Genomic DNA, 27676 nt, shown 5'->3' on the forward strand with positions numbered 1-27676 from the left:
GGCTTCACTTCCTTGGTTTTTATGTGTTTCTTAACTAATAGCATAACCCCCCCTCCTCCCTTCCTATCCTGTCTATCCTTTCTGTAGACGTTGTACTCCCCAAATTGCAGTTCTGCATCCCTTATATCTGTGTGACACCACGTCTCTGATATCCCAACAATATCTGCCTTCGATGTTTTGAGCAATACCTCAAATTCATCAAATTTATTTACTAAACTCCTAGCATTGGTGTACACGCAAGTATACCTGCACCTGTTTCTATTCTTAGCTACCCTAACACAACCCATGTGTTTACTTGTACCGCAATGGCTCCCAGCAGTCTCTGAAATACCATGCATCTTGTTTTTCAGGCTTCTGCTCATTCTAATAGAAGCAGTGCAAGAATCTCTTTCACCTCTGCCAGTGGCTACTGTCAATCTATTGGTCTTTGTCTCCCCCCAAGCTAGCAGTTTTCCGACCCACCTAACACTGCCTCGATAGCATCAGCAAATATTCTTGCACCCTTTCTATTTAAGTGTATCCCATCCCTGTAGAAGCAATCTCTCCTGTTAACAAGTACAGTCCAGGCTGAAAAAAATTCTACCCCTTGAGCCTTGCACAATCTTTCCAGGGCCGAATTGATCGACAAGGCTCTCATCATATACTCCCTCCTATCGTGTCTGGGCAGAATTGCAGACACTTTCAAATTCAACCCTAATTCTCGGCTTTTGTTCAACAGTGACCTGTACTTGTTAAGTAATTCTGCCGGTCTCCTACTCTTAATATTATTAGTGCCAACGTGTACAACTATATCACCTTTTGTGCCCTTAAAAGATGATATTCGCTCTACACGTCATCAACCTTTGCCCCTGGCAGACATACCCTGGTCCTGTTCCACCTATCTTTTTTACAAAGCATGTTCCTCGTTTTCCTGACAATAGAGTCACCAACAACTACTAGTTCCTTCGGGACCAGCGCATTCTGCCTTAGGGGTTGTCTCTGTGTCACGCGATGCCCAAATGGCGTTGATGTGGGCAGCTGAGAGCTTGATGGGCCCCTCAATTTAGTTTCTTCGAGGGCATCCACCCTGTCCTTGAAGCTCTCATATAGGCCCACAAGAACGCCGAGTTGTTGCCTGATATCGATACACTCCTTGCATCGCGCACACACAAAGACATCCCCCTTGGCAGTATCATGTCCCGTACCCGATTGCTCTGCAAACATCAAGCAAACAGTGCATTTTATAAGGCTGTGAGTCAGAGGACAACTGCCCCCCTCAGTTCTACTCTGAGCCACAGCACTTCCATTTGCTTGAGCCTTTTGCTTTGCTGCTCTGGTCTGAGTCATGATTCTATTAATTTATTAATTAATTATGTTATGTTATTAATTATATTACGTTTGTAATCTAAGTCGTTATATGTATTTATTTAAACGTACAATTTAACTGCTAACGAAGTTCAACTAATGCTATCTAGTACGGTATATAACCTACGGTATCAATTTATTATCATGCAACCAAGTTTGTAAATGTATTGCATCCTGTTGTAAATCATTCTCCATTTTTGTTAGGTTCTTTCCTATTGTATATAAGATTATATCATCTGCATAAATTTTTATAAAGGAGTTCTTAATTACTTCAAATATGTCATTTATATAGATGTTGAACATGATTGGCCCAGCATGAGTGCCCTGAGGTACTCCTCTCTTTACATTATAAGATTTTCCCTTTGTATTTTCTACTTCTACTGTTATTTTTCTCTTGGTTAAATAATTTGATAGGAGTTGAGTCTTCCCCTTATACCATATTTCAGTAATTTCTGTTGCAATATTGGGATATCAATTAGGTCATATGCTTTGGTCAAATCTATAAATAAAATCAATATGAAGTTATTGTTGTTTAAATGTAAGTTTAGAGAGTCTACTAAGTTCTCTAATAATGTCTGTGCTCTTGCCCTTCTGATATGAGAATAGAGAGTTGTTTAACAGTCCAGATTGATGTAAATATTTGCTTATATGGGAAAATATATAATTTTCTATTATCTTATTTAAAATTGACTGTATTGTTATTGGTCTGTAATTGCAAAAGTCATCAGGTGGTCCCTTTTTATATATAGGAATTACCTTAAATGAGAGTAAATTTGTAGGATAGCTTCCCGACTCTAACATCCGTGCTATTAGCTCTATCAAGAGAATAGAGAACTGTTCTTTGTTTCCCTTTATCTCGGTTACTGTAATACAGTCCAGTCCGTAAGATTTCTTGTTCTTTAATTGTTCTATAATTTAAGAATCCCAGTATAATGTGGAGCTAAGACTACACAAGAGTTCATTATCTGAGGAAGCCTATCTTGTTGAGTAAAGGAATCTTGGCAATAATGTATTAAATATCTGTTGAAATCTAATACAGCTTTGGCAAACCTATTTGCAGCCTCATATTGTTTGTTTGCACCAGAAATCTGCTCTACTAGTGTTTTAATTTGGTTTCCTCTTGACTTTTTCTTCCTTGTACTTAACATGTTATTTATAATGCTCCATTTATCCTTTTGTGTTATCTGCTTATCCATGAAAAGATGATTGTAATAAGTGTTTTTTTGCTTTTTTATCATACCTGTCACTTTATTTCTGAGTGTTTTATAATTGTGATAATGTTCTTTCTTTGATGGACAATTTCTATACTGCCTGAAATATTTATCCCTTTGTACCATTAGTTCTTCTATTTCTTTAGTCATCCAAGGTTTCCTAAGCTTAATTCTGCTACTCCCAGTGTTTGTGTTGTTGGCTGGGTGATTAACTTTTCTCTCGGTATTAAACCTCGAATTGTTTATAATTTGTATTATCTTATTTGAAAAGACATTTACATTTGTTGTGTAAGATATTTGCTCTTGTATTAACATATTATTTATGTTCTGTTTCAGTTTACCTGTTGATAAATAATTTTTCTTCGTAACATTTGTTAATTTTATATCTTCAGATGGATGTAGTTTCGAGTACATATCCACTATTAGTATACATGTTCTGTGATCTGAAAATTGATTTAATAGTATGTAAGAATTAGCATACTTCAACTTTATATTTGTAATTAGGTGGTCCAAACAAGAGCTGACTGTTCTATTACCCTGCATCCTTTGTTGCCTAGTTATTCCAAATAAGGTATGTTCAAATCCATAATTGTTTAAGATTGCAGAGTATCTGGGTATCACATTATCAGTTCCATCGGTTAGCAAATTAATATTAAAATCTCCTACTAGTATGGTCTTATCTGTTTTTATGTCGTCCCATTGCAAAATAATGTTTTCTAATTCTATTAGGAAGCTGTTTATTGAATCTGATGGTGGCCTGTAAAAAGCACAAATCATGAATGTGTTTTCTGGGTCTTCTCCTAATAATTTGACACAGCAGTTTTCACAAGACTGAGTTAAGTGGTAAACCTGTATTGCCCTAAAGCATGTTCTATAGTATATTATTATTCCTCAACCCCTTCTCAACTCTCTCAATATATAGACCTTATCATAATCTTGTATGTTATAATTGGAAATTTCATCACTTTTTATGTTAACTTCTGTTAAAACTATACATGAGATATATTCTTTCATTGCATTTATATATTGCAAGAAGTTAAACCAATTTTTTCTTAGTGACCTGATATTTAGAGCTACCATAAAGAACTGTTTTTTATCAATTATAAGAGCTTGAATATTTTGATTATTTATAAAATGTAAAGGTGAATTGAAAATCTGTGATTCCTCAAAAAGCATACCTGATGTCTTAATTTTACCTTAAATCTAGATTTCTGGAAATTTCAATTATTCACAATAAAAGAGTCTATTTTATAAACTGCAAATCCTTTGAACTCTGAATTCTAATGGCTCTTGAAGATTCATTCTTCTTCACATAAATTTTGCCATGTTTTAGCCATAAAAATTTGTAACTGTGAGTTCTTATTAATTGCTTTGTTTCCCAAAACAATTGCTTGAGGTGGGCTGTTAAGTGGTCATTTATGTAGATTGGGATATTGCTATTGTTCTGATATATATCTTTTGCTGATGATGATGATGATGATAATAATAATAATTATAATGGCCCAGTGGTTAAGACACTGGACTATCAGCCTGAAGGACCCGGGTTCAAATTCTGAATTGGTGGAAGCGAATGTCGCTAGGAGACCAATATAATAATATTAAATGATTAAAAAAAAAAAAAAAATAAATAAATAAAATAAAAACATCGGGAAAGTTGCCCCATTGGACTTACCTTCCTCAAGGTCGGGGCGACGGCTGAGGCAGATAGTAGCGCCACCTGGTGTCACTCACAAGAACTAACTAACTAACTAAATAAATAAATAAACCACTGGACATAAGCCAAAGCTAAACAAGTCCACCATCCATAGATGGATGATGTCGCAGAATAAAGTCACTCGCATTCAGGCCTTAGGCAGAGGGGGTCGGCTCGAAAAGTTGGAGACAAGTCTCCAGAGCAAGACAGTGGAGCAAGGGGCGCTGTCCCCTGTAAGGCTACACCAAGAGAAGGGCAAGACCATCCAGCCCCACCAACTGGAAGTGTTTCCTGCACAACTGCGCTAGTGACCACCCAGGAAGGAAGAAAATGCCAACGCATTAAGTGGAGCATCGAAATGAATATGTACATCATGCAAGCATACTATGAAATAACCAGGCTAGAGACTGATATGACAATGCACAGATTGCGACTACATACCAAGTGGTTGGAACGATACCCAGATATTCAGGTCACCGAACAGAGATTAGCAGACCAAAGAAGAACCATCGTCACGAAGAACCTAATAGCTCCTGCCATCTTGGAAAAAAACAAGCAAGTTGTCAGCAATCTGCTACAAAGCACAAAGAATATGGTCAATATGGAACCAGAGGAGGAACAGCAAACCATGGAACCAGAGGAGCAATAGCAAGAAGAAATACAACCCAGAGTAGCTGAAGTGGAAAGAGACTAAGTCATGCTATCCAGAATAGAAGACGAGTGGAAGAAGGCCCTAACAGAATTCGAAGGAATGGACCCCACAAGAACCCACGTGATACCCAAGCAGAGGCCGATTAAAATCCTGTGGAGAGTAACAGACCACCACAATCGGCAAATAATGCCACATTACCTTGACAACAATGGTGCAACGCTGGAGGCTATCTACACAGCCGTATACTGTGCTGCCATAGCAGCCACTAGAATTAATGGAAAAGAAACCGAGAGACCAGCAGCAGAAAAACCAAAAACAGAAGGAACTGCCAGCTTGGGAAAGAAGACTTCAGCAGAAGATAGAAGAATTAAGAGTCAAGATAGGTCAGTTGACCCAGTACAAACAGGGTAATAGATGTAAGAAATTGATTGGAAAGGTGAAGAGCATCCTCAAGAGAGACAGCATCCACAGCAAACATGAGACCAGAAATCAGAGAATAGGAGAATACTTGGACACACTGAAGCAGAACCTCCTTGCACTCAGCAAGAGACTACATCGATACAAAGAGAGCTGCCAGAGGAAAATAAACAACCAAATCTTCGATGAGGACCAAAGAGCCATCTAAAGGAAACTGGGTGGACATGAGAAAGCAGGAAACAGACCACCTGAGAAGAAGACGATCGAAGATTTCTGGGGAAATATCTGGAGGAGTGAAGTGAGACCTAACAGCAGAGCACCCTGGACAGAAGAAAATGAAGGACGTAAAAATTTGTACAAGAGATGAGAGAGTGGGAGATTCGAGAAGAAGTAGTAAAACAGTCGATCAGGAACACCCACAACTGGTGAACCCCAGGAATTGATAACATTCACAACTACTGGCACAAGAAGCTCACCTGCACGCACAAGCACCTAGCAGAGCAGTTCACTCAAATGATAAGGCACCTGGAGACAATCCCGAAGTTTCTCATTGAAGGCATCACATATCTGAAGCCTAAAGATGAAGATACAAGAACCCAGTGAAATACAGGCCAATCACATGCCTCCCAACGATTTACAAGATCCTGACCAGCTGCATAACTAAGAAGTTATCAGACCACTTAGAGAGTCAGAACGTAATGGGTGAACAGCAGAAATTGTAAAACTAGCGAAATCTAAAGAAAAATATAAAAAGTAAAAGTAGTCTTTCTCCCTATTTTTAAAATAACTGTTATAAATAATATTATAGTTTGTATAGGACAAATACATATTAACAAAAATCATAACTGATAAATATTATGATAGTTGATTGATAAAAAATGTATTTTAATTGTAATTTTATATTTTTCTTTTACTTTTTTGAAAGAAAAAATGCTATACTACACATTTCGTTTCAAGTTGTCCCACTTACCCATTTTCAAAATACGGCCACCCTGTGCAGAGAAGAGCCTCTGGCTGGAAGCCTCTTTCCTGAACAGATTTAGACATGATGTGTGGGGGGGGGGGATAGAAATTATTACTGACAGTCTTGCAGAAATCCATTTAATAGTAATAGGCTTCCACAAAGTCCCTCCTCTTGTGAGAGTGTATATCATTCAGGGCTTTGGGGATGGATATGTTAAAGCCATGGTTTCAGTAATTATATGGTATGCAAGATCACACTAAGTAGGATGTTTTCTCTTTCCATGTGACTTTATACTAGTTTTTAATTTTCACACAATCTACTGCACATAGCATTTCTTAGCGTTACAATCTGGCTTGTACATTACATCTGTCATTTGCCACGTAAAGAGGGACAAGGGCTTTTGAAGTTGCTTAAGATTTTTGTTTCCTCAAAAGTGTAAACTAACACTGTGCCCTTTTACTATCCTGCTAAAAGTGTCACCTATCTCTGGGTAATAGGGGAAAATAAATTTTGAACAGTATGAGGAAATTATGCAAATAGAGAATGTTTATTAAAATTATCTATAATGCTTGTTATAATTCCATGAATGAATTTAATGACATTGATTACAAATTTGTAATCAATTTATTCATTAAATTGATTAGAAATTTAATAAGTAATCAGTTGATTACTTATTAAAAATGAAGACAGTTTTAATAAGTTTAAGTTCCTCTTTGAAGTTGTTGGGAATGCACACTCTCAAAGCTCTGGGAATCATGCCTAGTACAAACCCTTTTTTTTTGATGAAATTTTCTTTTCAATGAAAACTGTGTCTGGAGTAGACACAAAAGGTATTAACCTTTTGTGTCTGAAGTTTAAGTATATGTATCACTTCATACTCAGAATGGAGTGAAAGCCAAAATGACAGAAGACACTTATTGACACTAGACTGTACTTTCTGTAGATTGTAATTTTAAAGAGGTACATTATAAAGTTTGTTCTATAATTTCAAAGTTGGACAATAAGTGGATGCAGACACGATGCAGCATGAGTTTGGACTGGTTTGGAAGAGTATTAAATTCTCTTCCAAACCAATCTGAATTATAGATGCCAATTCAAAAGAACAATGCCCACTGAAGTACACTATCATTTGAGAAATCTTTATCTTAAGTGTATCTCCTGGGTAGAACCCCACAGGCACATTAAACTTTATCTTAAATTTTAACTTTAATACATAAACATTAAAGACATTTGCAAATCAATTCCAAAATATCAAACAATAAATAAATAAGTTACATTAAGCTAACTCAAACAACATAATTAGTAGGAGAAGTGGGGCCACTCAGTCTCTTTTGAAGTTAAAGAGTGTAACAATATTACACTCTTGGATTCAAAAATCCTGAGCTTATGAAAATCAATCCATAAACAGAGCCTAGCCAGCAAAACCAAGGCCCTTTCCTCCAACTACTTTCTGCTCTGACTGTAGATGACAAAAGTCAAGTTGTCAACATATATTTCATGGCCTCACTCCAAGAACTCACTGAGAACTGAATCTACATGGTTGGGCCCAGGATCAAAACCTGCAGATAGTTGTCCTGCTCAATGAGTTTATGTCTCCTCCATAAATCTATTTCTCACAGCCACTCGGTAGAGTGACTGTGTGAAGTGTCCAAGAAATAACTCCAGAAGATGGACTACAGGTTACCTAGGCAAAGGACAACTTTAGCTCCCCTTCAAAGGACACTCTCCCATCATAGGGCATTGAATGCACTCTTAAAATCCATGAAAAAAACCCAGGACATATCGACCAGTTATTCATTAACTAATGATATTAATTTACAAATGGTATCTTCAGTACAAAGGGCTTTCTGAAACTGTGCTGCTTACTAGATACCAACTGCTTAGATCTGTACAATCTTTAGTCTTATAAATCTAAACATAATGAGTCTTTCTAGGGCTTTGCCCAGTATAGCTAAAAATGCTATAGATCGATATGAGCTAAATTTGTTCAGAGACTTTTCTGGTTCTTAAAAATTACTCTCAAAACAGCATTCTTCATTAACTGAGGAAAAATTCCTACCCCCCCCCCCTTCAAGCAAGAGTTTCCTTCCTAGCCTTCCACACCAACCTCTACAGTTCATTAAGGTCCTCAGTCCACCAAGATAAGCTTCTAATGCAATTTCTTCCATCAAACAGACCTCCCTAAACAACGTACTCTGAATGAAATCTACCAATTCATCTGTATGCATTATGTCCTGGTTCTCTACATTTTCAGTGCAATCACACATTACACTTTCAAGTCAAAATCTACTTTAACTATCAAGCCTCATAAATTCTCTAGATATATAAAAAGTATCATACTTTGTGGCAGATTCTGCATCAAGAATCATGTATTCTCCAATTTACTAGGCTGCTTAAAACTGAAGAAACATCAATGTATGGTTCAATATACATTGATATTATTATTACCCATATTAGCATTAGCAGAGGCATACAATGCAAGAAATATATGCAGTATCAGACAAAAAAAAAAAAAAAAAAAAAACCCCACCTATTTCACCCCTCCATTCGTTTCAAATACCTGTCCAGCTCAGACTTAAATTTATTTAGGCTATCAACTTCCACAACAAAAGATGGAAGTCTGTTCTACCAATCAACCACCCGCTGGCTAAAGGCAAATTCCCACACATCTATTCTACAACTGTCTTTCCGCAATTTGAATCTCTGCCCCCCTCAGGTTCTTAATCTGAGCAAGAGGAAGAATCCAATCAGCATTCAGCTTGCTCAACAAATTCAAGCCCTTATACACCTCAATCAGATCAACTCGCAGGTGCCTACTCTCCAGGTGCTGCAATTTGCAGAACTTAAGCCTTTCTTGGTAAGAGCACCCCTTTGTTCTCCTCACCAATCTTGTTGCCCTTCTTTGTTTTAGCAACTCTACATCCTTCCTGAAATGAGGCTTCCAGATCTGTACACAGTACTCTAGGTTTGGCCTGACCATTGCCTTCTACAATGGGATAATCACCTCTATGTCGCTGCTACCAAAATTCCTATATATCATTGAAAAGATTCCATGACCTGCCCTGGCAGCCGATTTGTACTGCACAGCGAACTTCATATTGACTGCAAAATTATCCCCAGGTCTTTTTCATTTGCCACTTCCCTGAGTGTAGTACCACACAGTTGGTACATCTATCTTGGGTTATTGCTACACATATACAGTACTTTGCATTTGCCAATGTTAAACTTCAGTTTCCACTTCTAAGCCCATTTCCCCAACTTATCTAGATCCAGTTGGAGTGGCATACTGTCTTTACTGTCATTCACAACTCTGCCAACCTTTGTATCATCTGGAAACTTGGACAATAATCCTGATATAACATCCTCAATATTATTAATGAATACACAAAACAACAATGGGCCCAGCACCACACACTGGGGAACTCCACTAATAACATTTGTCCATGAACAGCAGTGTCCATAGATATACCAATGCTAGAAGTATAGTAAATAAATTTGATGAATTTGAAGTGTTGGTCAAGACATCAAAGGCGGATATTGTTGGGATAGCAGAGACGTGGTGTCACACAGATATAAGGAATGCCGAACTGGAATTTGGGGAGTACAATGTGTACAGAAAGGACAGACAGGATAGGAAGGGAGGAGGTGTTATGCTGTTAATAAAGAAAAACATAAAATCAAAAGAAGTGCATCCAGTTGATATAGATGAACAGTGCACTGTTGAGTCAGTTTGGTGTGACATAAGCACTGCGAAAGCAAAAATAAGAGTAGGAGTGTGTTATAGGCCTAATGACTTGAATGAGTACAATGAACAATTGTACAGAGAAATAGAGTGGGCTAGTAAATCGGAATGCCTTATAATGGGGGATTTTAACTTCCCAGATATTGACTGGAACTTGTGGGTTGGGCACTCACACACTAGTCAGACATTTGTGGATTTATTGGATGATTGTTTTCTGCAGCAGCATGTTCGAGAGGCAACCAGAGAAAGTAATACTCTTGATCTGGTTATTAGTAGTGATCATTCATGTATTAGGAATTTGCAGATAAAAGAACCACTAGGTGGCAGTGATCACAGTGTACTGACGTGGGATTTACTTAAAGATTTAATTACCATCAGGGGTAAAGGAAAGGGATTTTGCTTCCGTAAAGGCGAGTACAGTGGTCTCCGACAGTTTTTAAATTCTGTACAGTGGGATCAACTGACGATGTTACCAACAGTAAATTCTAAGTGGGAAGCATTCAAGGAATTAATCATGGAAGCTACTAAAAGGTTCATACCTATTAAGAAATATTGTACAAGGTTTAGGCCTAAATGGTTGTCAAATGAACTAATGAGACTCGTAACAGAGAAGAAAAATGCATGGGATGCATATAAATTATCAAGCGACTCAGAAGCCTATGGCAGATATAAGTTAATCTGTAATCAGGTCACAAAGGAGGTTCGGCAGGTGAAGGCAGATTACGAGAAATCCTTGGCAAAAGATGCTAAGAAAAACAGCAAGGATTTCTTTACTTATATAAACTCTAAAAGGAAGGGGATGAATCTGATTGGTCCACTTGACATCGATGGTTCGACTGTTGATGATCCTGCTCAGATAGCAAACAAACTGAATGAGTATTTTGCATCTACATTCACACGTGAGGAATTATTAAGGTTTGAAAATGGCAGAACGTTATCAAATTGTAGCAAGATACTTAATGATTTTGTAATAACTGAGAGCAAAGTGGAAGAGAAATTGTTGAAGTTAAACGTAAGAAAAGCACCTGGGGTGGATGGAATCTATCCAGTTATATTAAAGGAGGCGGCAAAGCAACTAAGCAAACCCTTAGCCATAATTATGAGAGCATCCTTGGACTCAGGGGCGGTTCCCATGGACTGTAAATGTGCAAATGTATCCCCAATTCACAAAGGGGGATCGAAGGGTGACACGAGTAAATACAGACCAGTTAGTTTAACTTCTGTTCCGGGTAAAATAATGGAGTCACTGGTTAAAGATGCATTGCAGGATCATCTAGACAAGACTGCAGCAATAATTCAGACATAGCATGCGTTTGTTAAGGGAAAGTCTTGTCTGACAAATTTGATAGGATATTATGATGTGGTTACAAAGGAACTGGATGCGAAAAATAATTTTGATATCATATATTTGGATTTGAGGAAAGCTTTTGACACTGTTGTGCATGGAAGACTATTGTACAAATTGGAGCAGAATGGTATTAAGGGTAAGTTGCTACAATGGATAAAAGAATGGTTAAGTGCTAGAAGACAGAGGGTGGTAATCAATGGGCGCTGCTCTTCTTGGACTAATGTTATTAGTGGAGTCCCACAGGGTTCGGTGTTAGGTCCACTGTTGTTTTGTATATTTATCAATGATATTGATGAAGGTATATCAGGCTTAATGTCGAAGTTTGCAGATGATACAAAGGTTGGCAGGGTTGTTAATGACAGTAATGGCAGTGTGCTACTGCAACAGGATCTAGATAATTTGTGCAGATGGGCTAAGAAGTGGCAACTGAAGTTTAACCTTGACAAATGCAAAGTACTACATATTGGTAGAAGTAACCCCAGAGAAACGTACCAACTGTGTGGTACTACACTTAAGGTGGTAGAAAATGAAAAAGACCTGGGAGTAATTGTGCAGGCAGATATAAAGTTTTCTGAGCAATGCAGACAGGCTGCCAGGGCAGGTCATGGGGTTTTGTCAATGATATATAGGAATTTTGCTAGCAGGGAAAAGGAGGTGATTATCCCTCTGTATAAGGCAATGGTCAGGCCACGGCTTGAGTACTGCGTACAGGTCTGGAGGCCTCATTTTAGGAAGGATGTAGATTTACTTGAGCGTGTACAGAGAAGGGCAACAAGATTGGTGAGGGGAATGAAGGGATCCTCTTACCAAGAGAGGCTTAAGTTCTGCAAATTGCAGTGGCTGGAGACTAGGCACCTGCGCGGTGATCTGATTGAGGTATATAAGGCCTTGAATGGGTTGAGCACGCTGAATTCTGATGGGATCCTTCCACTTGTTCAGATTACGAACCTAAGGGTGCATAAATTCAATTAAGAAAGGACAGATGTAGAATAGATGTGCGGAAATTTTCCTTTAGCCAGCGGGTGGTTAATTGCTGGAACAAACTTCCATCTGTCATTGTGGAAGTTGATAGGTTGAATAAATTTAAGGAGGAACTGGACAGGCATTTGGAGGGAATGGTGTGATTTTTTTTTTTTTTTTTTGGCTGATGCTGCATAAGCTCATACATTTGCTTTCTTGCATCACATGCCACTACTACTATTACTACTACTACTACCACTCTCTGTCGTCTCCCAGATGATACAAAGTGGAACAAACTCAACTGTTTTATCCATTGTAGTAACTTAACCATAATGCAATACTTCTCCAATTTGTACAGCAGGTTTTCATGTGCAACAGTATCAAAAGCTTTCCTGAAATCCAAGTATATGATACCAAAATTATTTTTTACATTCAGTTCCTTTGTGACAGCATCATAGTATCCAATCAAATTGGTCAGAGAAGACTTTCTCTTAACAAACCCATGCTGTGTCTGCAGCAATAATTCAGTCTTGTCTAGATGATCCTGCAATGCATCTTTAATCAGTGACTCCATTATTTTACCTGGAACAGAAGTTAAACTAACTGGTCTGTAATTACTAGTGTCACCCTTCGATCCCCCTTTGTGAACTGGGGATACATTTGCACATCTCCAGTCCATGCGGACCTCCCCTGAGTCCAAGGAAGCTCTCATAATTATGGCTAAGGTTTCTTACTTCCTCTGCTGCCTCCTTTAATATAACTGGATAGATCCAATCCACCCCAGGTGTCTTTCTTATGTTTAACTTCAACAATTTCTCCTCCACTTTGCTCTCAGTTATTACAATATCACTTAGTTCCCTGTTAGAGTTTGAAAACCTTCTGGCATTCCCCTCATTGAAAACCTTCTGGCATTCCCCTCAATTAATAACCCTTTATGTATGAATGTAGATGCAAAATATGCATTCAGTTTATCAGCTACCTGAGCATGATCATCAAAAGTCAACCCATCTATGTTAAGTGGTCCAATCTGTTTCTCCCCTTTCCTTCTAGAGCTTACATAAGTAAAGAACTCTGCTGTTTTTCTTTGCATCTTTTTGCCAAAGATTTCTCATTATCTGCCTTAGCTCACCTAATGTCCGTTGTGACTTGATTACAGACTAGATTACATCTGCCATAGGCTTCTGTATCACCTGATAATTTATATGCATTTCACACATTTTTCTTCTCTGCCACAAGCCTCATTAATTCATTTCACATCTATTTAGGCCTGAACCACGAACAGTATTTCTTAGTTGGAATGAAAAGCCTAGAAGTCTCCAAGATTAAGTCCCTGAAGGCCTTTAGAATTCAGCGCTGGTAACAACATCAGTGAATCCCACTGTACAGAATTTAAAAACTGTCTGAGACCCCCTGTAGTCAGCTTTATGAAAGCAAAAACCATTCCCTTTAGCCCTGATGGTAGTTACATCTTTAAGTAATTCCCATATCAGTACATTGTGATCACTGTCATCCAGTGGTTCATTTATCTGCAAATTCTTAATGCATGAATAATCACTGCTGATAATCAGATCAAGAATACTACTCCGTCTGGTTGCCTCTGGAACATGCTGCTGTAAAAAACAATCATCCAATAAATCCAAAAAAGTCTTGCTAGTGTGCGAGTGACCAACCCACAAGTTCCAGTCAATATCTAGAAAATTAAAATCCCCCATTATAAAACATTCTAATTTACTGGCCCACTATTTCTCTGCACAATTGCTCATTATACTCATCAGATTTCTTAGGCCTATAACACACACTTACTCTCATTTTTCCTTTCCCAGTGCTTATGTCATACTAAACAGACTCAACTTTGCATTGTCCACCCACATCAATTGGATGCACTTCCTTAGATTTTATGTGTTTCTTAACTAACAGCATAACCTCAGCTTATGCTTAACTAACAGCATACACATTGTCCTCCCCAAATTCCAATTCTGCACTGCTTATATCTGTGTGACACCATGTATCTGATATCCCAACAATATCTACCTTTGATGTCTTGACTAGCATTTCAAACTCATCAAATTTATTAACTATACTCCTAGCACTGGTGTACATGCAAGTATACATGCACCTGTTTCTTCTCTTAGTTACCCTAACACAGCCCATGTATTTATTTGTTCCACTATGACTCCGAACAGTCCTGGAAATCTCCATTGCTTTGCTTTTCATGCTGCTGCTGCTGCTGCTTGTAATAGAAGCAGTACAAGAATCACTTTTGCCTCTGCCTTCGGCCACTGTTAACCTTTTAGTCTGTGTATCCCCTCCCCAAACTAGCAGCTTTCCGACCTAAAACTGCCTCAATAGCATCAGCAAATATTCTTGTACCCTTTCTATTTAAGTGTACTCCATCTCGGTAGAAGCAGTCTCTTCTGTTAACGAGGACAGACCACAGTATGTTCACACATTATGTTCATACTATATTCATAGTATGCTCACATGATGTACGTATTCATTTTGATGCTCCACTTCATGTGTTGGCAGGGCTGGATGGTCTTGCCCTTCTCTAGTGGTAGCCATATGGGGAACAGAGCCAATTGCTCCACTGTCTTGCTTGGGAAACTGTCTCCAACTTTTCAAGCCAACTCCTCTGCCTAAGGCCTGAATGCGAGTGACTTTATCCTGCTCCACACTCAATGCAGTATTATTAATATTTCTCTGCGACATCATCCCTCTATGGACGTGGACTTGTTTTGTTTAGCTTCAGCTTACGTCCAGTGGTTTTTTTTAGTTCTCGTGAGTGACACTAGATGGCATCATTGTCTACCTCAGCAGTCACTGTAGCCTTGGGAAGGCAAGTCCAATGGCGCAACTCTTGTAATGTACCAAGGCGGGATTCGAGCCAGGGTCAATCAGGCTGGTAGCCCAGTGTCTTAACCACTGTGCCATCACACCCCTTCATTATTATTGTGCAAGGAACCCTGAGGCTTATGCTGCACCAGCTAAAAAAATTTTGAGTACCCTAAGAGAGAGAAGAATCTGATTATCAGCAGTGATTATTCATGCATTAAGAATATTCAGATAAAGGAATGGCCAGGTGACAGTCATCACAGTGTACTGGCGTGGGATTTACTTAAAGATGTAACTGCCATCAAGGATAAAGGGAAGGGTTTTTGTTTTCATAAGGTTGACTACAGTGGTCTCAGACAGTTTTTAAATTCTATACAGTGGGATAAATGGATGATGTTACCAACGGTGAGTCTAAATGGGAAGCCTTCAGGGATTTAATCTTGGAGGCTACTAGGCTTTTCATATCAACTAAGAAATACTGTTCAAGGTTCAGGCCTAAATGGATGTCGGATGAATTAATGAGGCTGGTGGCAGAGATGAAAAATGCATGGGATGCACATAAATAATCAGGCGAAACAGAAGCCTATGGTAGATATAAGCTAGTCTGTAATCAAGTCACAAGGGAGGTTAGGCATGTGAAGGCAGATTACGAGAAATCTTTGGCAAGGGACACAAGGAAAAACAGCAAAGAGTTCTTTACTTGTGTAAACTCTAGAAGGAAGGGGATGAATCAGATTGGTCCACTTGATATTGATGGTTCGACTGTTGATGATCCTGCTCATATAATCTGGATGCGTATTTTTCATTTACATTCACATGAGGTTAGTGGAGTCCCACAGGGTTCGGTGTTGGGTCCACTGTTGTTTTGTATATTTATCAATGATATTGATGAAGGTATATCAGGCTTAATGTCGAAGTTTGCAGATGATACAAAGGTTGGCAGGGTTGTTAATGACAGTAATGGCAGTGTACTACTGCAACAGGATCTAGATAAGTAGGGCAGATGGGCTGAGAAGTGGCAGCTGAAAGTTTAACTTTCACAAATGCAAAATACTGCATATGGGGAGAAGTAACCTCATACCAACTGTGTAGTACTACACTTAGGGTGGTAGAAAATGAAAATGACCTGAGTAATTGTGTAGTCAGATATGAAGTTTTCTGATCAGTGCAGACAGTCTGCCAGAGGAGGTCATGGGGTCTTGTCAAAAATATACAGGAATTTTGCAAGCAGGGAAAAGCAGGTGATTATCCCTTTGTATAAGGCAATGGTCAGGCCACATCCTGAATACTGCATACAGGTTTATAGGCCTTATTTTACAAAGGATGTAGAACTGCTTGAGCTAGTACAGGGAAGGGCAACAAGATTAGTGAGGGGGAACAAAGAGGTGGTGTTACCAAGAAAAGCTTAAGTTCTGGAAACTAGGACCCTGCGAGATGATCTGATTGAGGTGTATAAGGCCTTGAATGAGCTGGGCAGGCTCAATTATCAAGGAATTCTTCCTCTTGCTCGGATTACAAACCTGAGGGGGCATAAATTCAAATTGAGGAAAGACGGTTACAGAATAGATGTGCAGAAATTGGCCTTTAGCGAGTGGGTAGTTGATTGTTGGAACAAACTGCCATTTTTCGTTGTGGAAATTGATAGGTTAAATTCAAGGAGGAACTGTACAAAAGTTTAAAGGGAATGGATGTATGAAATTTTTTTTTTGTGTGATGCTAAATAAGCTTGCTTTCTTGCCTCATATGCCTCTACTAATGCTAATGCTACTCTGCCTTAACTTGCCTAACCTCCTTTGTGACCTGATCATACACTAATTTATATTAGTCTATAATCTACCATAAGCTTCTGAATTACCCTAGAATTTATATGCATCCCATGTACTTTTCTTCTTCTTTTTTCTTTTGCCACTTGTCTCAGTAGTTCATCTGACATCCATTTAGGGCTAAGCCTCGAACAGCATTTCTCCACTGGTATTCCCATTTAGAATTTGCTGTTGGTAACATCATCCATGGTCCCACTGCATAGAATTTTAAAACCATCTGAGAACACTGTATCATCATTATGAAAACAAAAGCTTTACCCCTGAGAATAGTTATGCCTTTAATTAATTTTCACATTAGTACTGTGATCACTGCCACCCAGTGGACCTGTCACATGCATAAATTCTTAATGCATGTAGAATCACTACTGGTAATCAGATCAAGGGTATTTCTTCCTCTTGTTCCTCACACATTAGCAAGACAAGTCATGCAATTATGTGAGTGACCAACAAACAAATTCCATTCTACATCTGGAAAGTTAAAATCCCTCATTATAAGACTTTCTGGTTTACTAATCCATTCTATATCACTGTATAGCTGTTTGGTATACTCATCACAGTCATTAGAACTATAACTACTTCTATTCTTAATTTTGTTTTCCCAGTTATATCACACCAAATTGACTCAACCTTGCAATGCTCACCCAATTCGCATTTAGTTCAAAAACATTAATATGCTTCTGAACTAAGTGCATAACCCCTCCAACAGGAAGGACAGACAGGACTCCTATGCTGTCTGTCCTTCCTGTACACATTCTACTCACCAAATTCAAAATCATTTATGTCTCAGTAACACTGTCTCTGCTATCCGTAAAATGTCTCCATCTGATGACTTAACAAGTACATGAAATTCACCAAACTTATTTACAATGCTTCTAGCATTAGTGGTTTTTTTTTTTTTTTTTTCCCTTATTAGTTGTTGGCGCATCAGCTTCTATGGCCATAATGCACCTCTCAAAGTTTTTGCATTTTACTGTGATCCAAGCCCGAGGTGGGAATCGAACCCACGACCTTTGAGTTGCCAGGCAGGCACTTTACCTACCTGGCTAGCATTAGTGTATATGCACTTGTTCTTACTCTTAGTTACCAATACACAGTGCATATTTGCTTATTCCATGAGGACCGACTGAGTGCCTGAAATCCTCGACACCTCGCTTTCCAGCTGCATTTTCCAAAGATGCAGTGCAAGATCACTTTCACTGCTGCCTGAGACTCTCTTTTAACCTTTTAGTCTGTGTATCCCCAAGCAAGTAGTTTTCTGACTCACCTATCACTGCCTCGATAGCATCAGCAAATATCCTTGCACCCTTACTTATACGTATCCCATCTTTGTAAAAAGTCTCGCCTGTTAACAAGGACGAAATATTTGCTGAAAAAAGTTCTACCCAATGAGCCTTGCGTATTCTCTCAAGAGCCAAAATGACTGAAAAGGCTCTCAACATGTACTCCTTCCTATCGTGTCTGGCAGAATTGCAGACATTCAAATTCAATCCTAACTTGTGACTATTTTCCAAATTTGCCTTATTAAGCAAGTCCTCTGATCTACTCTTAATAACATTAGTGTCAACATGAAAATCAATATCATTTTGTGCCCTTAAAAGATATCTCCTCTACAATGTCATCTACATTTCCCCTGGCAGACATACCCTGGTCCTATTCCACTTATCCTTCTTGCACAATATATTTCCCTGGCAATGTTTGGAAAGTAATTTAAATTAGTTATAAGTAACTGACATTCAAATGAAAAAAGAAGAAACACTGAACACTGCATCGGCTAGTATTATATCCATCTCCACAATTACGGAATAAAAGCCGACCGGGCTAGCCAGTTGGGTCAAGTGCCTGCCTGGCAACCCAAAGGTCGCAGGTTCGAATCCCGCGTCAGGCTTGGATCACAGTAAAATGCAAAAACTTTTGGAGGTGCAATTATAGCCACAGAAGCTGATGCGCCAACAACTAACAGAAAAAAAAAAAAAAAAAAGAAAAAGATAAAAAAAAAAAAAAAAAAAAGATAAAAAAAAAAAAATCCTTAAAACTGTAACATTTCAGCTATTATGCCAGGACCTTCTAGAAAATGGGAATTTCTGAAGCCACCAGACCTCAGACTTTACAACGAATGTTAACATTTTATACTATTGAATCATTCATGTGATAAAAACAGTAAACTTTCAGGTAAAAATAAGAGACAAGTTGCAGTTTCATATTTACATTACCTTTAACTTTATATGAATATCTGAAGGTAGTGGACTGCAAAGTGTAAAGGGCTGCTTCTTTCTTCTGTGAATTAGCTTCAGCCACTTGATGATGCTTACTGTCTAAAATTATAACAGAAAAACTAAATTTACTTTAAATTCATCTTTCTGCATATCTAACAGCATATCTAAACTTTACTCATGGATTTTAACACAGTTTACAAAGTAAAATAGCATCAGAAAATAACTAAAAAATCAGAAATAACATTAAAAAGGAAATCATATGAACAAATTAATATAATTTTATGAAAAAAAAAGAGTAGCATTGCAAAAATGCAGTTTTAATTCCTAAAATGGCATGTCGGGAAAGTGTTATTTTTCATCTTTCTAATCTATTCTGAAAATATATCCACAACATGACACAACATATTTTTAATGATCATTTAGGTTTCCTGTGAAATATTTTCATTTAATTCAACAATATTTCATAAAAAACTCTGTCCTTCATATACCTGTACAATTCAAATTGGTCTCAATGAAATCACTGAGATCTGCATAAAAATTACTAAGCAGGATGAAAATTTACAGTACTGTGTGGAAATATTTAGAATCACATGTTCATGGATATCTTATCAAGGAAGAGAAGGGGGAGACTACAGTGGTCTGAGACAGTATTTAAATTCTATACGGTAGGACCAGCTGATGATGTTACCAACAGCAGATTCAAAATGGAAAGCATTCAAAGAATTTATCTTCGAAGCTACTAGGCTTTACATGCCAACTAAGAAATATTGTTCAAGGTTTAGGCCTAAATGGATGTCAGATAATTTAATGAGACATATGGCAGAGAAGAAAAATGCATGGGATACATATAAATCAATGGGTCACATGGAAGCCTATGATAGATATAAACTGGTCTGTAACAAAATCACAAAGGAGATTAGGCAGGAAAAGGCAGATTATGAGAAATCCTTGGCAAAGGATGCAAAGAAAAACAACAAAGAGTTCTTTACCTATGTAAACTCTAGAAGGAAACGGATGAATCAGATTGGTCCACTGGATATTGATGGTTCAACTGTTCATGATCCTGCTCAGGTGGCTAACAAACCAAATGAGTATTTTGCATCTAGATTCACACATGAGGAGTTATTCAGGGAGGAGAATGCCAGATGTGAGTTAAACTCCGGCAGTGAGGTAAACAATTTTGTAATAACTGAGAGGAAAGTAGAGGAGAAATTGTTGAATATAAACATAAAAAACCACCCAGGGTGGATGGGATCGATCCAGTTATATTAAAGGAGGCAGCAAAGGAAGTAAGAAAACCCTTAGCCATAACTATGAGAGCTTCTTTGGACTTAGGGGAGGTACCCATGGACTGGAGATGTGCAAATGTGACCTCAATTCACAAAGGAGGATCAAAGGGCGACACAAGTAATTATAGACCTGTTAGTTTAACTTCTGTTCCAGGAAAATTAATGGAGGCACTGGTTAAAGAAACACTGCAGGATCATCAAGACAAGACTTCAGTTATAGCTCGGACACAACATGGTTTTGTTAAGGGAAAGTCTTGCCTGACCAATATGATTGGATACTATGATACAGTCACAAAAGAACTGGATGCAGGGAATAACTTTGATATTATATATTTGGATCTTAGAAAGGCTTTTGGTACTGTTGCACATGGAAGACTGCTGCACAAATTGGAGCAGTGTGGCATTGGAGGCAAATTGCTGCTATGGATAAAGGGATGGTTGAGTGGGAGAAGACAGAGGGTGGTAATCAATGGACACTGCTCATTGTGGACTAATGTTATCAGTGGAGTCCTTCAGGGTTCAGCGTTGGGTCCATTGTTGTTTTCTGTATTTATAAATGATATTGATGATGGTATATGTCCAAGCTTAATGTCCAAGTTTGCAGATGATACGAAGGTTGGCTGGCTTTTTAAGGACACTAATGACAGTACGCTGCTGCAACAGGATCTAGAAAATTTACGAGATGGGCTGAGAAGTGGCAAATGAAGTTTAACAGTGACAAATGTAAAGTACTACATATGGGAAGCAGCAACCCCAGAGTGACATATCAACTCTGTGGTACTACACTGAAAGTGGCAGTGAACGAAAACTTCATATCTGCCTGCACAATTGTTGTTATTTGGTTTTTAGGAGCATTAGTAACTAAGGCCATATTGCTCCGGGATATGCAGTGGTCATTCCCTGACCTTTCCGCATTCTCCGTATTTGGTGGTGACAGGCTCGAACCCCAGTCTAATCAAGAAGTGTGTGCTATGCACTGCTGCTCCTTCCCACCTGGCTACGGAGGCGCACCTGCACAATTACCTGGCGGTAATTGTGCAGGCAGATATGAAGTTTTCTCAGCAGTGCAGATGGTCTACAAGAGTACCTCATAGTGTCTTGTCAATGATATGCAGGAATTTTCTAGCATGGATAAGGAGGTGATTATCCCCTTGTATAAGGCAATGGTCAGGCCACACTTTGAGTACTGTAAACAGGTTTGGAGGCCTCATTTTAAGAAGCATGTAGAGCTGTTGGAACGAGTGCAGTGAAGGGCAACAAGATTAGTGAATGGAACAAAGGGTTGCTCTTACGAAGAAAGGCTTAAGTTTTGTAAATTATAGGGTCTGGAGATTAGGCACACGCGATAGAGGTGTATAAAGCCTTGAATGGTTTGAGCATGCTCAATGCTGATGGGATTCTTCCTCTTGCTCAGAATAATCACCTGAGAGGGCATAAATTGAAAGTAAGGAAAGACAGAAGTAGGATAGATGTGCGGAAATTTGCCTTCAGCCAGCTGGTAGTTGGTTGGTGGAACAGACTTTCATCCCTTGTTGTGGAAGTTGATAGCCTAAGTAAATTTAAGGTTCAGCTGGACAGGTATTTTGAACGAACGGAGATGTGAAATGGGAGCGGGGTTTTTTTTTTTTTTTTTTTTTTTGGCTGATTCTGCATAAGCTTGCTTTTTGCATCATATGCCTGTAGTAATGCTAATGCTAATACAGATTCTAGATTCTGATTTTACCAAGAGGTTTACTGGTGATCTACCTTTCCTACCATACTGATCTCGGTTAAGAAGTTTTTGGTTATAAAAAACATATTAGTTCATTAAGTATTATTAATTTTAAAATCTCAGTCAGTAAATTGGTATGGTTCAACTGGACAGTAGTTAACTGGATTTGAAATATCCTTTCCTGATTTTGGAAAAGGCAGTATTATAGTGTTTCCAGCTTGTGGGGTAGATTCCTTCCAAAAATATTTCATCATAAAGAGATAGCAGATTGATCAGTGACTCTTCACTGAGCTCCTCCATCCTTTGATAGTAGATCCCATCTGGACTTGTTGTACTTTGTTTTGATTTATGTAATGCTCTGTGTAAGTCTGTTATGGTAAGAGGCCAATTATGACATTTTCCAAATAGTGTGTAAATTTATGTATTTTTTTTTCTTAGCTTTCTGTTCATGAACCAAGAAGGAAGAGAAACACAAGGCAGTGGCAGGCAGCTTTTCAAAGGTAAATCCTTGGAACTATTCTGGTTCTGAAATGTCTTGAGTATTCCATTTAATAATCAGCATTGAAATATCCAAGGTTTTTCCAGCAATTTTTCTGAATTTCCTCCATATGATGTTAATGTCAGTATATCTGTTTGTGGATTTTGACTCATTTTGAGTTATCTGTCTGGTATTTCAAGGCTTTGCTTGTTTACAGTTGAAGTATTCAGTTAGTGGAAACTTATGAAAGTGATTCCTTACATTGTTTTTTCTTTCTTTTTTGTTTTTTGTTGCTAAATGACAGTCACTTTTACACCAGGATCTATATCCAAAGGCACAATCTCAGTTTATTTTAAAATGGCACAACATTTATACTTTTCCCACTTTGTGGCTTTAAATTTCTAATTTTCCTTTTGTGCAACAACTGGTGTTCGCCCTATAATCAACTTACATACAATTGGATAGTTATCAACCATCAATTATGGTTGACTATTCTATGGAAGGGTATAATTCTGGTGAGCAGAGTGTGAACACCACTCACCAGAATTAGCATTAGTAGAGGCATACGATGCAAGAAAGCAAGCTTATGCAGCATCAGCCAAAAAAAAAAAAAAACACACTCCCATTTCACCCCACCATTTGTTCCAAATACCTGACTAGCTCAGCCTTAAATTTATTTAGGCTATCAACTTCCACAACAAAAGACGGAAGTCTTTTCTCAATTTGAATCTATGCTCCTCAAGTTCTTAATCTGAGCAAGAGGAAGAATCTCATCAGCATTCAGCTTGCTCATCCCATTCAAGGCCTTATACACCAATCTTGTTGCCCTTCTTTGTACCCCTTTGTTCCCCCTCACCAATCTTGTTGACTTTCTTTGTATTCATTCTAGCAACCCTATATCCTTACTAAAATGAGGCCCCCAGACCTGTACACATTATTCTAGGTGTGGCCTGCCCATTGCCTTGTATAACGGGATAATCACCTCCATGTCCCTGCAAGCAAAATTCCTATATATCATTACCACACAGTTGGTACGTTTCTCTTGGATTACTGCTACCCATATGTAGTACTTTGCATCTGTCAATTTTAAACTTCAGTTGCCATTTCTCAGCCCATTTGCCCAACTTATCTAGATTCAGTTGGAGTAACATACTGTCTTTACTGTCGTTAATAACCCTGCCAACCTTTGTATCATCTGCGAACTTGGACATTAATCCTGAATTAACTTCATCAATATCATTGATGAATACAAAAAACAACAATGGGCCCAGCACCGAACACTGGGGAACTCCGCTAATAACATTTGTCCATTGATTACCACTCTCTGTCTTCTCCCACTCAACCATCCCTTTATCCATTGTAGCAACTTACCCTTAATATCATACCTCTCCAATTTGAACAGTAGTCTTCCATGTGCAACAGTATCAAATGCTTTCCTGAAATCCAAGTATGTGATATCAAAATTATTTTTGACATCCAGTTCCTTTGTGACCACATCATAGTATCCAATCAAATTGGTCAGACAAGACCTCCCTTTAAAAAACTCATGGGGTGTCTTATCTATTACTGCAGTCTTGTCTAGATGATCCTGCAATGCTTCTTTAATCAGTGATTCCATTATTTTCCCCGGAACACAAGTTAAACTTATAGGTCTATAGTTAATTGTGTAACCTTTGTGAATTGGTGATACATTTGCATACCTCCATTCCATGGGGACCTCCCCTGAGTCCAAGGAAGCTCTCATAATTATGGCTAAGGGTTTGCTTACTTCCTTTGCTGCCTCCTTTAATATAACTGGATAGATCCCGACAATCCCAGGTGCCTTTTTTATGTTTAACTTCAACAATTTCTCCTCCACTTTGCTCTCAGTTATTACAATATCACTTAGCTCCCTGTTAGTGTTTTTTAAAAATGTATGGCATTCCCCTCATTGAATAACCCTTCATGTATGAATGTAGATGCAAAATACACATTCAGTTTATCAGCTACCTGAGCATGATCATCAAAAGTCATCCCATTTATGTTAAGTGGTCCAATCTGATTCTTCCCTTTCCTTTTAAAGCTTACATAAGTAAAGAACCCTTTGCTGTTTTTCTTTGCATCCTTTGTCAAAGATTTTTCGTAATCTGCCTTTGCCTGCCTAACCTCCTTTGTGACTTGATTACAGACTAGATTTTATCTGCAATAGGCTTATGTATCACCTGATACTTTCTATGCATCCCATTTCTCCGTTGCTCAAGGTAAACATTACAAGAAAGTATGAAGGTAATCCAAGGAAGATCCGGATCTCTTAAATCACTGAGGATATTATGGAAGTCAACATTCAACAATCTGTTAGGTACTGCAATCTGATACCATGTAGTAGTCTGATACCATGTAATCATGTAGTAGTGGCCAAATGGGATGAATGGAGAGGCTTTTAATTTTAGCTAAGTAGTTCATCTTTTGTATAACATCTTTCTTCTGATAATGCGTAGTGGTTCATGAGTCTCATCATATAGAGTTTGAATTGGAGATGTTCTGTATGAGCCTAAAGAATCTTAAGAGCAGGATGTTGGATTGAGGTGAGATTAGCCAAGTTCACATCCTAGCAGAATCATAAACAGGTGCTCTATAGTGTAGGCAAGATTTATTAAGGACCTAAATAAGTCGAACTTAGGTGAATCAGCAGGGGAGTTAAAAGTGGTTAAGGACAAAAGATTTAGGAATTATGATTCAGTCAGATACGAAATTTTCCATGCAGTGTAAACAGGTGGCAAGGAGGGAGCATCGTATTCTGATTATGATTTATAAGACCTTCACAAATGTGGAAATTAATGCCATTGTCGTTTCATATAAGATGATGGTAAGGCCTCATTAAGAATACTGTGTTCTGGTCTGCAGGCTACACTTGAAGAAAGACAGAGCTTCTAGACAGAGTTGAAAGAAGGGCAACAGATTGGTGAAGGGTGCTACTTTATATCCATAAAATGAACAGCTTAGAAGGGCAGATTGCAAAGCTTGGTAGCCTGTACCTTTTAAACTGACTGAAGAAACGGAGAGAGGAATATAAGGCCCCAACAAGAATCAGTAAAATGAATGAGGGAGGTATATTTTCACTGAAGAGAACCAGGGAGTACAAATACAAAATTTTTATGACATAACAAAGGGCGGGATTTAATGAAAATTTACTTTTGGTAGTGTATTGGAACAATGAGACTAGTGAGGGGAACAAAGGGCTGCTCTTAGCGAGAAAAGATTCAGTTCTGCAAATTGCATCTCGAGACTAGGCAACTGCAAGGTAATTTGATTGAAGTGTTTAAAGCTCTGAATGGCAAGAGCAAATTCAATGCTGATGGGATTTTTCCTTTTCCTCAGAATACACACGAGGGGACAAATTAAAATTGAGAAGAAAGGTTGAAGAATAAATATGCTGAAGTTTGCCTTCAGCCAAGGAGCGATAGATTGCTGGAACAAGATTCCATCCATTGTTGTGGAAGTGGATAGTTTGAATAAATTCAAGGAAGAACTACCAGACAAACTATTGGAGGGGATTGATAGATGAAGTGGGATTTTTTTTTCCTTTTTTTTGGCTGATGCTGTATAAGCTTGCTTTCCTCTATCATTTGCCACTACTAATACCATTGTAGATCAGTGGAATGAACTGCCCATTACAGTCATAATAGGGAGAATTTGGTATAATTGAAAGCAGAACTGGATTTTTTTATTTAGAAACTTTCACTTCTTTGTATCATCAAGCCATCATAACAACAATACTATATATCCCCATCCCCTCCAACTGAAAGAAAAATAACACAAAATATCATGAGGTATGACACTGCCTTTCATTTTCATTTAACTTCAAATATTGAAAAACACCATATGTCATCTCTCTTTCAGGGAACACTTCTCATTTAATTAAAATACTAGGTTTCTCAACTTAGGTGAATCAGCCTTTACCTTTACTAAAGTAGTCCATCTGATATCATAAATAACAGCTGGTCATAAAAGAAAAGAATTAGATTAATTTTAAAATATACTATTTAAAAAATTTTTTTACCTCTTCACTGAATGCTTCAGCAAAATTATATTTGTAAGGAAATACTATCTTCCATTCATCGATGTTGACATTCCTTGAAATACAAAAATACATCACTGTTCATTAAAAACACAGGAAGAAAATATAATGCTTTTTATTAAATGCTATTTAATAAAACAGGAATAATCTGCATATATAATAAAGTCTACAACAGTAGCAATGCCTCTAGGTTATAAAGAATTATCAGACTCATCAACTGGTGTATTACCAACACTTTCCTTATTAGAGGCTTGAAGTGGTGAAACCCATGTTTAGTGTTCAATGCTTCAGTAACCCCATCTCTTCCATCGTGCATCTTTCATTACATCTTACAAAACATCCCCTCCTCTACTTTATTACTGAATATATCCTGAATAGGTAAACTAATAGAACAAATTTATCTGCAAAAAGATCTAAACCTCACAGACAATTCCTCACTCATAATGGATAATTCCTTTTTAAAAACTGAGAAGACAAATATATGTGTTCTCAGTTTAAACTTCAATGTCCATTTCTACTTACGGTCTACCAAGTCCCACTTTAATACCAAACAACATGGAACATGTTCTGACACAACCCCAATTATCGGTTGTTTCAACCACTGCTCATATCAGTCAGTTGTCCTAATTAGTTACTGTACAATTCCATTTGCTTCAAAGGTAGCACTTATGCATATGTTTGCTCGAATTAACTGCAAGAAACTCAGAAACTTGGAATCTCCTTTGGCTTAAAATCTCTCTCTATCCCATTCTATCAAATTCAACCACCGCCTCTATCAATCTCCCAAATCCACTAATCATTAGGAACCCTTTGACTTCTTTTCTTTGAAACTCGACTTTCTCCAGTGCAACTTTCCTAACAGTGAGGTAATTTTCCTTGGTGATTTTAATGTTCAAAACTCCAGCAGGCTTTCAGTTTTCTAGTTGCACAGACTTAAGATGC

At 38.0% G+C, this 27676-nt stretch overlaps 1 protein-coding gene across 1 annotated transcript in view; it reads right to left on the bottom strand.

Moving 5' to 3' along the window:
* The window catches only part of hob (bridge-like lipid transfer protein family member hobbit), a 916854-nt gene that overhangs the window by 553119 nt on the left and 336059 nt on the right, over window positions 1–27676 (bottom strand). Inside the window, exons 22-23 of the mRNA XM_090374277.1 lie at window positions 26717–26789; window positions 19197–19298 (exon numbers count right to left, since the gene is read on the bottom strand). Coding sequence (XP_090230403.1) covers window positions 19197–19298; window positions 26717–26789 — 175 coding nt within the window. The remainder of the gene's footprint in view (window positions 1–19196; window positions 19299–26716; window positions 26790–27676) is intronic.

This window comes from Mastigoproctus giganteus, chromosome 5, assembly GCF_048544385.1.
Source record: "Mastigoproctus giganteus isolate SK-2022 chromosome 5, ASM4854438v1, whole genome shotgun sequence".
NCBI classification, from domain to species: domain Eukaryota; kingdom Metazoa; phylum Arthropoda; class Arachnida; order Uropygi; family Thelyphonidae; genus Mastigoproctus; species Mastigoproctus giganteus.